The 13,189-nt window shown below is 32.8% G+C and overlaps 1 protein-coding gene across 1 annotated transcript; it reads right to left on the bottom strand.

Annotated features, from left to right (window-relative positions):
* Window positions 1-3,561: 3,561 nt before the first annotated feature.
* Window positions 3,562-9,842, bottom strand: LOC139847792 (uncharacterized protein At4g15970-like). The gene is made up of 4 exons (XM_071837518.1): window positions 9,546-9,842; window positions 5,961-6,326; window positions 5,033-5,517; window positions 3,562-3,671 (listed from the first exon to the last, which is right to left on the bottom strand). The coding sequence occupies exons 1-4, from the start codon at window positions 9,780-9,782 to the stop codon at window positions 3,611-3,613; spliced, it is 1,149 nt and encodes a 382-aa protein (XP_071693619.1). The 5' UTR covers window positions 9,783-9,842; the 3' UTR covers window positions 3,562-3,610.
* Window positions 9,843-13,189: the final 3,347 nt, after the last annotated feature.

Genomic DNA, 13,189 nt, shown 5'->3' with positions numbered 1-13,189 from the left:
GAGTTACTAAGTAGAGGGTAAACTTCGGATAATCAAGCTTCCCGAGCGCGAAACTTAGTACCGGGTAAATTGTGCATAATGTGCACTCTCTAGTCACACTCTCTTTTTGGTATATTTCATTGAACAACAACTAGGTGGTCATTTAGGCAAACTTGCGTGATTGGTTTTATGATTTTTATTTATGTTTATTTGATCTTTGAAAATATAGATTTGTGATCAAAATTTGTCAGACGGTAGACCTACCATCGGAAATTTGTAAGAAGGTTTTATTTATAGTCTATCAATGATCAAAAGATTATTAGTTTTATTCTACTTTTATTTTTTGCGATAGAACAATACATTATTATTTTTCGGGTGTTTTAATGAAGCTCCAAAAAGTACATATACGGTAACTAAACATTTGAACTCAACAACAACACACAACACCACCTAACAGACCCAATCTCACATGTGTGAGGTATGGGGGATGTGAGATGTAGACAATCTTACCTTTATCCTACAATAAAGAGAGATCATTTCTCCACCCCGAGTAAAATACTCACAAGAGTAGAGAAAGTCCTCCCTCTCTCTATTCGACAGATAAAGAGAGTGCTTCCAAAAGGACCTCCGGCCCAAAAAAGAAGAAAAAAAATAAAATAAAATAATAAAATAAAATAAAACAAATAAAAATAAAAATAACTAAGGTAAATTAATTAAAATAAATGACATAATTACACGTTTGGTCACTGTGGTTTGTCAAATATTGCAACTTTAGTCACTATAGTTTTTTTTTTTGCAAGTTTAGTCATTGTAGTTTCAAAAAATTACAATTTTAATCACTGAGTCTCAAAGACGTGTATTTGCTCCGTTAGAACATACCATGTGCTGACCAAGTGAGGGGTATTTTCGTCTATTTGCACCATATTTCCAGCCTTATAAGCCCTTTTATCCCTTTTTCTTCTACGTTTGTTTTTCCCTTTCCAACCCTAATTTTTAACACTTCTTCATTTCACCTGCAATTAAATCAAGCTCACCTATAAAAAAAAATTGAATGACAACTTAATCATTTTTCATTTTCCTTTAATGTAAAATAAGAACCCTAATCAAATTAAATTTCTCAAAATCAAATCACTACCATTTCAAAATCCACCTCTACCCATTCCAAATGTTTTGTTTTTATTTCACTTTTATCATCATCAGTTACCACCACATTTAAATTGATAAATCCTTCCATCAAATTGCTAAATCCAAATTAAAACCTAAGTTAAATATGCGTACATGATCCTACCCAAACTAAACCTTCGTTGATTCAAGGCCGATTAATACTCCACCCACCGTCAACGATTTTTCTTGCTCCGGCGACCACCGTCGTCATTCTCCGATGATTTTTCAAGCTCCGTCGTTCGCTTTGTCTACCGCCATCGATTGTTGTAACTCGATCTTCATCTCAGATCTGTGACCCGATCTTCATCTTAAGAAATACATATCTTTTGGTTTACAAATACATCTCTAATTTGGATGATGGAAGAACAATTAGCAAGGTGAAGTACATGGGAAGTAGAACGTAGATATGAGAAATGGGTTATTAATCGACGCCAGCTTCCATTTCAAAAATCATCGCTGAAAATTCTATTTAAAGAAAATGGGTTCTTGAAGAATTTGTAGAAGCCATCACGCCACCGGAGTAATCGTCGGTGTCTTTATTTAACAAAATTGAAGAACCCCCAATTTCAACTTAATTTAATTAACTATAGGTGGATTTAGATTTGTGTCTTTGCGTTCATAAGCAAATTGTAATATAATTAGGTAGAAGATAAGGTGTGGATATATGTTGAAATTATAGTAGAGAGGTGTTTGTCGTGATTTTATGGATTTATGTTGAAATTATAGTAGATATGTGTTTTTATGGATATATGCTTAGAATAATTTTTCTTTTTTAATTTTGGTTCAAGGAGATGAAGAGCTAAAAAGAGGAACAAAGTAAACGACTAAATTGCCCTCACATGATAGGCACGTGACTGACCCTTAACGGAGAGAAGTAACGTCTGTTTGCCAGAGTGACTAAACATGCAAGATTTTCAAACCACAATGACTAAACTTGCAAAAAAATAATCATAGTGACTAAAGTTGCAAAATTTGACAAACCACAGTGACTATTTGTGTAATTAAGTCAAAATAAATTGAAATAAATAAATAAATAGAACTCAAGTAAACGATAAATCGAAATAAGAACTCGCTAACTTATACTTAAGAACTAATGAGTGACAACCAACACAAAGGCACAACTACAAAGAAAAAGATAAGGAAGCAAAATAAAGGATTATTAGTTGTTCTTTTGGAAAAACGAAACATTAAATATCATTATATACGATTTTTTTAAAGGACAAATTAGTGGGCCTGATAAACATTCAAATAAGTTATTGGGCTTAGCAACATACTGAATGGTTTAGGCTTTAGACAGATCAAGTTCTAGATAGGTTGGTCAATTCGAAATTTGGGCCTTATTTTAATATAGACTGTTAAGATGGAGATCAACAAGTTGATGTCCAGAGGGGAGCCTGTTTGCAGACCAAGTTGGTATTGGACCTAATCTTGGGCCTCAGTGTATTAGGTCTAATTGTGGGTCTCGACATAATCGAGATGATAAACTAAAAGTATTTTAATGCATCTTCAGTGCAGCCAATCTTTGTTGTATTGCTCTTGGTCATCTAACATATGGCATGAACTTCTCTTTAATGGAACATTAGATGGATCATGCTGCCTTCAATTTTCGATTTCTCTTTCATTTGGTTTCATGGCATGGTCTTCACAAATTATGGAAGCTAATTGGCCCTGCTATCATGTGCATAGGCGGAACATAGGGTAACTTAAGTGGGTATCCGTTCACCCTGAATTTTACGGAACAAAAATTTTTACACTAAAAAAAAAAATTACTAAAAAATAAGGTTTTTTTTTAGTGTTCGTCCCCGCTGAATATGAAAGATTTAAAAAAAAATTACACCCGCCCCACCTATATCCGAGTTCAAGTTCCGCCGCTGATCATGTGGCTATATGAGCAACAAAGCTTTATTGGGCGGAAATTTCGTGTGGTGGTTGAACTTTATCTCGAAGTATCAAGCAAGAGGTGTTCTTTTGGGCCACTAGTTCAAAGTTGTGCTTGACAAGTTGGTGAATTCTGTGACAATTTGCTATCCATGTGATTGAAAATTATTGTTAGTGTCGCTGATTCAAATAATATTATAAAGCGAGTATCGAACTTATTTGAAACATACTCATATTGTTTATCTTTTTTCTTTCACTTGGATACATTTATACACTCATCATTTACTATGATTTATTCATTTAATCAACGTCACATACTATTAACAACACCTAATAATTTCTCACTGTTACTGTATAAACATCAATTTTGACCTATAATGCAACTCTATGTACAAACAATGTTTCCTAGAAGTTTTGGACAATAAATATAAACAATTTTCAATTTTTCAAGAATTAGACTCCGTATTAACTTTTTTTTTTTTTTTTCTCCTTCATAGAAGGTAAAATCATTCTTTATGTTACTTAAATTGTCACCATTCTTTAAATTGTCACCATTCTTTATATTGTCACCATTCTGCCAACAACTCAATTAACTCTTAGTTTCATCATCGTCTTTTTTCTTAGCTGCACGCAGCCTACTTATAGATCCCCTGAACAAAAAAAAAAAAAAAAAAAAAAATACAAAAAATAAGATATTCATTTTGGCTTACCAAACATGTCAACTTACAAAAATTATTATGGAGTATAACTAATTCTATGAATTTTCTTATGACAATCTAAGAGATATTATTAAAAGTAAATTTGTGCATTAAATAGTATTACAATTAAGGGTATTTATTTTCAACAATAGCTGGTAATTAAAATTAAATTATACAAATAAAATTTACATGTTCTAATTTCTTAATGATAATTCTAGATCATTAGAAAATTTCTTAAATCTAATAAAAATATAGTTTTGCGTCAATCACTTCTTGTTTTCTGCCACATAGGCAAAAATTTGCATGAATCTAAGGTTGTATTCTCGAGTCTTTCTTTTAGCGAAAAAGAGTGGAGAAGAAAGGAGATATAGTTTTTACTATCCTTCCCAGTCCGTCCAAATATGGGCGGAGAGTTTTGGTGACAAAATCTAAAGGTACTGTCCTTCCTAATCATCTCCTCTCCTCTCATCTCCGCTGAAATTTAAAACTCGAGAATCGCTGTTATTTTTTAATCCATCAATATCCTCTCATTTTCATCCTAAATAAATCTCGACAATACAGCCTAATAGTCTATGAGTAGTATAGATAATTAATTAATCTATACAAGAGCAAGTGTGTGTGGTTAGGTATTCAATATCTGGTTCAAAGCTGTTTAACATGAAAATCGAACCGAATGAATATGATAAAAAAATCAAATTGAATTTGAATTCAGTTTTTGATTCAGTTTACAAATCAGAATTCACTTTTCAGTTTGATTTTCAACTCGTTGAATTCAATTAAATTAAATTTAAAAACGAATTCGACTATTAATATATTTAATTATTAATATACATAGACTAAAAGCTAAAAAATTTTAGTCAAAAGCCGAATATAAAGTCGAATTTTTATGATCACTTTGGTTAAATTACGATTTTTTTTTTTCGATTTTAAATGAATTCAGAATCCGGATTCTATTAGGTTTCGATTTTGAAATGTGAATATTCGTTTTCGATTTTGCTTTAAAAAAATTTCAAAACCAAAGAAATCCAAGAAATAAAAATTAAACCAATGAACACCCGTGTGTGTGTGGTCATTTAGATTCGATGCAACAAACAAATATAAACAATATATGACGCTTCGATCACACTACGGTATTTTTCACCGTAATTAACAAGCCTTAGAATAAGGAAAGATTACCTAATAGATGAATCAATCAACGTAATAGCAAACAAGGTGTAGCTCAATTAGTAATTAATGGGTAGCGCATCTTTGCCATGAATCAATCAACATAACAAATACTTTGAGCTTAAAAGATAGAAAAAAAAAAAACGTACTTGCAAGATTGAGGAACTCTCCAAGAACTAGTACCAAGCAATTCAGTATGATTCACAAACGAGTTCATGTACTTTCGCCAATCTTCGAGCATGATATCAAGATCATGAACTTTGTTATCTAAGCCAACACAACAATTTGCATGCATCGTGCATACCTTGTTGAAATCCCTACTTGGTTCACAAAATCCACCAAAGAATGATGTATCAAGGAACCGGATTTGCAACCCATTTTCAAGAACTACCGGGTCGTACTTGATCATATTGAACACATCTTGGTCATGTAAACCTGGATACGTTAACCTTGAATCGTACCAATATTTGTAAAATTGAATTGTCTTGTTGTTTGACTTTACATAAGTAAAACCTCCATTTGGTAGATTATTTAGGTCAATCGGGTTCCCTCTAAAGTAATCACAAGCAATTTGAAAATCACCATCCTTATGAAAGTGGGGAAATGGATCTCTAAACCACATTATATCTGCATCCTGATTAAATAAAAAAGGATCAACTAGTCGTTAATTAAACAGATAAGGTTTTTTCTGTTCTGGCTATTCGATAAAGGGCGTATTATTTTCGACCCTTTCCCTGACACCATGATATATGTGGTTAGTGAGGTTGAACTTGAGACACCTATCTTGTACAAATATTAGGAATCTAACCACTAGATTATCTTAGGATGATTAGTCTGGGAAACTAGATAAGTTTAATTCAAATGTACGCAATCTAATTAGGTTATTCTGTAACTGTTTCCGACCCTTTATGATCATCAAAAAAGTTGCTGATTAATAAAATTTGAACTTCAAACCTCTTGAAAAATATCAGTTCTTAATTATATACTCTTATAGTTGATATTGATATATTGTTGATTTTTTAATATTAGTGTTGGCTTGATTTTGAACGAACAACAAAAGAGAAAGTATAGTAGTACCGTGAAGAGGAAGTTATACCCCAAATCAAGAACGCTACGTAGGAAATAGATTCTTCTCCACATCATCTTCAAATAATCGGCTGCCATAAAATATGCCTCTTCGGAGAAGTCTACCCCATCTGTACTAAGATAATAGCAATGTGGATGTACTTTTAAGCAACAATCGTACGCCTTTTGATCCAACGCTACAACAAGCAAGTGTTTCAAAAACCTTTGTGTTTGGTTCCCACTTTGAAAACTCTTGAGGAGTAGATCAAACATCGAGTTTGGTTCTGCCCAAGCATCGTTTATCGTAGTGATTATAATCGTATTGTTGTTTATTGATGTCTTCTTTAGTATGTATCTTAATTCATCGAGTTTCATCTCCTGATAAAAAAAAAATTGAAAAAAAATTGGATCCCAGACTTCTTTAAGGTGACCTCTTGGAACCCAGACTTGCTGAGGTACCATTCGGACAATGTCTACTTGGTATTAGCTTGATTAACATTATCTAGTAATGTTAAGATAAATAATGTTATTTCCATTTCTAATTCTAATTCAAACTTCTTTAAGGTATCTTAAACTAATAGCATTATAAAAGTATTGTTGGTTTAAAGTTAGTGTTGAACAACACCTTCACTCCTTCAGTTTCTAGTAAAACTAAACCAATTATATTTGTCTCGTTATTACTGGTACATATAAATATATTAGACCACCCTTCAGGGGTGTTAGATTTCAATTAGCTTGTGAGTTGGTTAAATTTGACGCCCTGACGCCTAACGTTTGTTAGACCACTTTTAACCGTGTATGTGACGTCAAATGTAAATAATGTACTTTTTATGGTGTGGCAAGGTCAAGAAGTGAAGTTTTACTAATGGGGAGTGTTAGATTTGAGTGTTAAATTTGTAGTGGGAGATGTGGTAAAATATTATTGGTGTTGGTTATAAAATATATTAATTAAAAATTTATATAAATTAATGTTAAATTCTGATTGGCTGGAGGGGATTTGACCCTTTTTTCCATTTCCGTCAACCATATGACTAACGCCCCTTTTTCGTTAGCTCCGACACCCCGTTAAAGGCGTCAGGGGCGTCAGAGCCCTGCCACCTAGATTGCCATGTCATGTGATGGAAATTTTTGATGCCCCATTAAAAGTGGTCTTCCGGATGTCAAATTTAACATTTTTGAGGCGTCAATTACATATGTGACAGACATTGTCAAATTTTGACACAAAATTAAATTGTAACACCTCGTTTCCACTTTATTTATTTAATTTTTACACTCAACTTCCAATTATATTTTCACTCTTTAACATTTTCAGTCAAATTTAACACCTATAGTTGACATCAACCATAACACAACTTCAAAATTTGACATTGTCACGTCACGGTCAAAATATTATCTGTCCTTTCAAAAAAGTAAATTTGCCTCCATATCACATTCACCATTCACCGTAACGAATGATCTTAGATAATATTCTTTAAATGTAGAGTTTTTAGTGTTATTAATGAGCACATAGTTATTATATCATTAATAATCGTCATTTTTTAATTAATAGGTGGAGAAGTTTCCTGAGTGGCCACCGAGTTGCCCAATGAAGCACACCATTCGGGTTCAATCCTTGGCTATGCCAAATTGTTCAAAAACAAAAAGGGAGTGTGACTAGAGGGTGCGCATAATGCGCAATTCACCCGGTACCAGGTCTCGCGCTCGGGAGGTTTAATTACCCGAGGTTTTACCATCTATGGGGGAGCCAATGTGCTCGTTCATAGGAGGGTTTCCTTGCTTATCAAAAAAAAAAAAAAAAAAAGTTTCGGGAACACAAGGGACATTTGTTTGGTGGCGTAGATTTTTTGATTTCTTAGGCGTTCAAATTTTCTTTTCTTTGTCGTGGGCTTCTTTTTGTTCTTGTTTTGGTAGAAGTTTGTTTGTTTGAGTGCGTATGTAGTTTGTTCTATTTGTGAATTTATTTCTTCGTTTGTTGGGAGATTTGAATGGTGTGTTGTGCCGTTTTTTTTTTTTTTTTTCATCTTTGATAAAGTGTTCTCCGTGTTATGTAATTTTAATTTTTTCAACAACAGATAAATAAAATAAACAATAATCGTTATAATTAACTAAATCAAATGCTCAACGATACATATATGCATGATAAACCTAACACTAAAAACGGATTTATGCACCTGAGTCATGCTTTTTGGGTAGTACTTTTCAACATATTTTTGCTTCAAATTTTATTTTCACTTTTTCTAACATTAAATAAATAAACTATAGATATTTTAGCCTTAAACTTTATCCGAAAGGATCAACCCTCAAATAATACATTGATGTTTCAACTAAAAAATCATGAAAAAAGTACTAGTTAGCCGAACTTATATAAACTTATAAAGCACTCACAATTGCATTTTTTTTGGTAAACAAGAAAACTCTCATATGAACGAGCACATTGGCTCTCCATAGACGAGAAATACAATTGCATTATATTTCCGATGTGAAAAGTGGTGTTAGACATAAATTTATCAGAAAAAACTTAAACAATATAAGATGGTTTTTTACAGGCTTATACTCACCAAATATGACACAGTTCGTAATTGCTAGTGTTACTCTTTGTGAATGATTATTTTGGTCTGGTTCAAAAACTTATATAGAAACTAGCCAAGACTTTTGTACTTTTATGTTTTTAAATCTTCATCAATTAAGTGATTAATTTATCGTGGGTAGATGTGTTTGTTTTGTTAAATCAATTAAAAAAACACAAATTATAGCTGGCACTAATTAAAAAGTGGAGTTGAATTAGAATCATTCAAACTATATACGGAGTATCTATAAACAAAATTAACTAGATAATTGTCTCTTAATCTAATCTTTAAAAATGATAACTTAAAAATGATAAATAGTAACTCATTTTGTGCTACAAGATTTGTACCATATGGTTACAAAATTGTATCATCATATCAAGAACACTTCACACTTGGTAAATTAAGGCTACAAGATTTGTACCATATGCTTACAAGATTGTACCATCTAGAATTTGGTAAATTAAGGCCACAAAATTTGTACCATATATGCTTACAAAATTGTATATATATAGACAATCGGATTTAGCAAATGATCCCCACCACGAAACGAAGGCTCCACAACTAGTTTAAACCAATAGGCAAAAATTTTAAATTGTTTAAATGTGGGTGATTGTTTTTTTCTTTTCAGATGTATCGTGCAGCCTAACTGGTTATACATGACCTTTTCAATCCTTTCTCTTACAACTCTTATAAAATGCTAGTAAAATTTGAATATAAAATCACTTATTTGTGAATATCAAAATGTCAACCAAAACAATCACTAAGCCATCTTGTGATGGTTAGTTATGTATATACTTATATATAATATTTTAGTAGGTAAGTGAAGCTATAGGATCAGTTATCATGGTCAATTCGTTGCAACAATCTTTAATTGTAACCGAACAATATTGGTTCATTACTGTAACATAATATGTTGTCCACTTATTAGTTGGAATATTATCTAGTTACTTGACCACTTTAAAACAGAACCAAAGACATACATACAAAAAACTATCTCTAATAAATAACTTTCAAAACATGAGATACTTACAGAAGTATTGCGATGTTTTGTGGCTTCAAATGGATTATAGGCTGAAAACTGTATGGAGGGAGAAGTGTTGTACAAGATGAAGCATATAAACGTCACCATGGCGAAAATGATCACAAATTTTGGTATTTGGAGACGAATTTTCGAGTGATGAGGGAGAACATGATGGTAGGCGTTAGACTCTGGTTGCGATTTTAGCGACGGAGACTTGTCAATAAAGGTTCCTGAAACTAACGCCATATGATGGTAGATTGGTAGGTGATTAGGAATGGGATTATTTGGGTATGTAATGTGTATGAGCAACAAAGAACCCTTTTATTGAATGAGGTCAATGTAGTTTGATGTTGAAATAGTATATAGTATATTATAATAATAATATAATAATAATAATAATAATAATAATAATAATAATAATAATAATAATAATAATAATATGGTCTTCTCAGGGGGTGCAACAGGGTGATCCCCTTGGTCCGCTGCTTTTTGCTTTGGTCCTACAACCCTTGGTTTCTAAAATCAGAGATAATTTTGAGGTTTGTCTTCAGGCGTGGTATTTGGATGATGGTACTATTATTGGGGACACTTTGGTGGTGAGGAAGGTTTTGCATTTGATTATGGAGGATGGGCCTCGTTTTGGGCTGCATCTCAACATTGAAAAAACAGAAATTTTCTGGCCTATGGAGGACCCTCGCAGCAGGCAAGTAGGTGTCTTTCCTCCTAATATTGCTCGGCCTTTAAATGGTGTTAAGTTGCTTGGGGCCCCCGCAAGTTCCGATCCTGGTTTTAGTAGTGAACTGGTGATGCAAAGGGTGACCAAGTCCATTGCGCTTATGGATAAGGTTGCTAAGCTTGATGATCCTCAGTGTGAGTTGTTGTTGCTTAGGGCATGTACGGGAGTTTCTAAACTCTACTTTTCCTTGCGTACTTGTCCTCCTAGTATATTTGAGGCGGCTCAACGCGCTTTCGATGGAGCCCTTCGATCTTCCTTGGAGCGTATTGTTACTGCTTCAGGGCCTGGGTTTGGTGATTGGCAGTGGCGGCTTGCCACCTTGCCATTTGCATTTGGAGGGCTTGGTGTTTATTCTGCGGGAGATGTTCGTCATTATGCTTTTCTGGCTTCTCGATTACAGTCTGCTGGATTGCAGACCAAGCTCCTATGTCATAACCCGTCCTTAACCATAAGAACGCGTTAGATAACGTATGATTTCATTGCGAGGTATTGACCTCTATATGAGACATTTTTGAAAGAAAACTGCATATATTATACATTACAAACCATAACCATTATTTTTGTTACAAACTTAAGACAATAAAAAGAAGATTAACGTTTAGCGATAATCTTCGACTTACAAACTTTACAAATGATGACAACAACACGGTTTCTAGCATATTTTACAGTACAACATCTTGGATATGCAGTTTTATTTTTGACACAAACATGCGTACGCAAGATCCTGGTTAGATCCAACATGATGCAGCGGAAGCTTTAGAAATCACCTGAGAATAGACATGTTTAAAAAGGTCAACATAAAGTTGGTGAGATATAGGTTTAATGCCGGCTGCAATATATATATAGACCACAAGATTTCGTATATAATCAGTTTAATAAAAGTATTCTAAGTGGTTGAGCACTCGGTAACCATACTTAACATTTTCACGTCGCATATTCCCTTTAATATGAAATCTTACTACACCGTACCAAGTGTAGTCACAAAAACGAAGTACTGTGCAACCGTTGAATACTGGTCGTCCAGTCCGGTTGGGGTTGTCAGGCCCGATAGATCTATCAACAGGATTCGCGTTTACAATACCGCTGTAAATATTAGTTACCAAGCTACAGGGAAGTATGCCAGTGGTACAACTCAACGTAGAATATATTTTTCAGTTACTTGTGTCCATATCGTAAAACATAAAATACATGTATTCTCATCCCGAAATATTTAGAGTTTAAAAGTGGGACTATATACTCACACTTGTCTTGATGATATATATAATTTGACTCGGTCTTCCGGTTGATATCACGGACCTATCCATATATAATATATCAATATGTTTTCATTTTAAACAAACGTTACATATATATATATACTTGTTATACTTTTAATACTTTGAATATTTCCTTAGTCCGAAGTTAGCATTCCGATGTTAGTAATTCAATTTTTAATGGTTCATTTTTAGATGTTTAATATACCCGCAATAAATAAAACCCCCAACGAAATAAATAAAACCCCAACGTATATGTATTGGTCGAGATTAATCTTGACCCATGGTACCGGTGTTGTCAAATGACGTGTTGCGTACAATCATGGGATCTTATGATTAATCTTCTCGTGTTGTTTACGGGTGATCCTGAACCATATAAAATTGAATTATAAGTACATATATATAAAATATCATGTTATCTTAGAAGTATGTGATTTTATGTAAATTTTTCCAATGAATCCCGAAGTCATTTAAGCCTTGGATAACCAATTTTGTTTCGGTCATAGTTTCTTCGTTACAAGTCCGTTTTCGTTGATTCAACTTGCCATCTCCTTGGATCGAGTCCCTCTTTAAGACTATGAACTGTAAATACCTTAGTTTGTATTCAAAATCACACGGCATAGGTCAAACTTTAGTGAAACTTATGAAGTTAATCATTTTCGTTACAACAAAATCATTTAATGACCATTTTTCTAAAAATACTTATACTTTGAAAAACCAAGTTTTACCTTGTTAAATTAGCATATACATAAGTTATATTACAGGTCTTGAAGTATTTTAAAAGTTAAGTTAGAAGGATCTATTTAGTTTGCAAACAAGTTTGAAAACATTCAAACTATGTTCTTGTTGTTAAACTTGTTTACCACAAAATATGATAGCTATATATATATGAATCGAATAAGGTTATGAACATATATTCTACCTCAAGTTCCTTGGATGAAGTTGCTGTAAAAGAGAAGTAAGAAGCTAGAATCAAAAGGGTGATAGAAGTGGATGAAAGATTGGAAGTAAGTTGGTGTTCTTGGAGGGTTTTCTTGAAGTGTTTTTGTATGGTTTTCTTATGGTGTTTTAGTATGGTTTTTGAAGCTAGATCTTTATGGAATTTTGCTGGGTTGTTATGGAGTTTAGAGAGTAAGAAAGAGTGTGTGTTTTAGCTAGGAAATTGAAGTAGTAAATGAAGCAAAATGATCATGTATATATACACCATAAAAACGTGAATGATGATGATGATGGACAAGTTCACATGTTGTATTTTTGTGTAATAATTCATGCATGCATCCAAAATCCAATTACCTTGCTCTAAGGGCAGTAACAAGGGTGGGTTAGGTGGTGATTTGATGTGTATTTACTATTAGTAAATACGTATAGAAGCTTGGTATGATACGAGTACAAATACTCTAGGTATACGTATAGAAATTTTGTGAAAAATGGAATGAGGATTCAAATATAGCTATCTTTTGTGAATACACTTATATGATTTTATGTATTTAAGTCTTTAAAAGTGATTAAATACATTACTTATACAATATATGTATAAACATTATAAGTCTTAAGTATTTATGTCAATTAACGTTACGTATTGTTATCATTTTGAAAACTTAAGTTAGTAGTTTCAAAATATACTTATAACTTGTTGTTATTAATACAAAATGAGATATTAAAAC

Source organism: Rutidosis leptorrhynchoides, chromosome 5 (assembly GCF_046630445.1).
Source record: "Rutidosis leptorrhynchoides isolate AG116_Rl617_1_P2 chromosome 5, CSIRO_AGI_Rlap_v1, whole genome shotgun sequence".
NCBI classification, from domain to species: Eukaryota; Viridiplantae; Streptophyta; class Magnoliopsida; order Asterales; family Asteraceae; genus Rutidosis; species Rutidosis leptorrhynchoides.
Note: the sequence above shows the minus strand (reverse complement) of the source record. Positions and strands in the feature narration are given on the sequence as shown.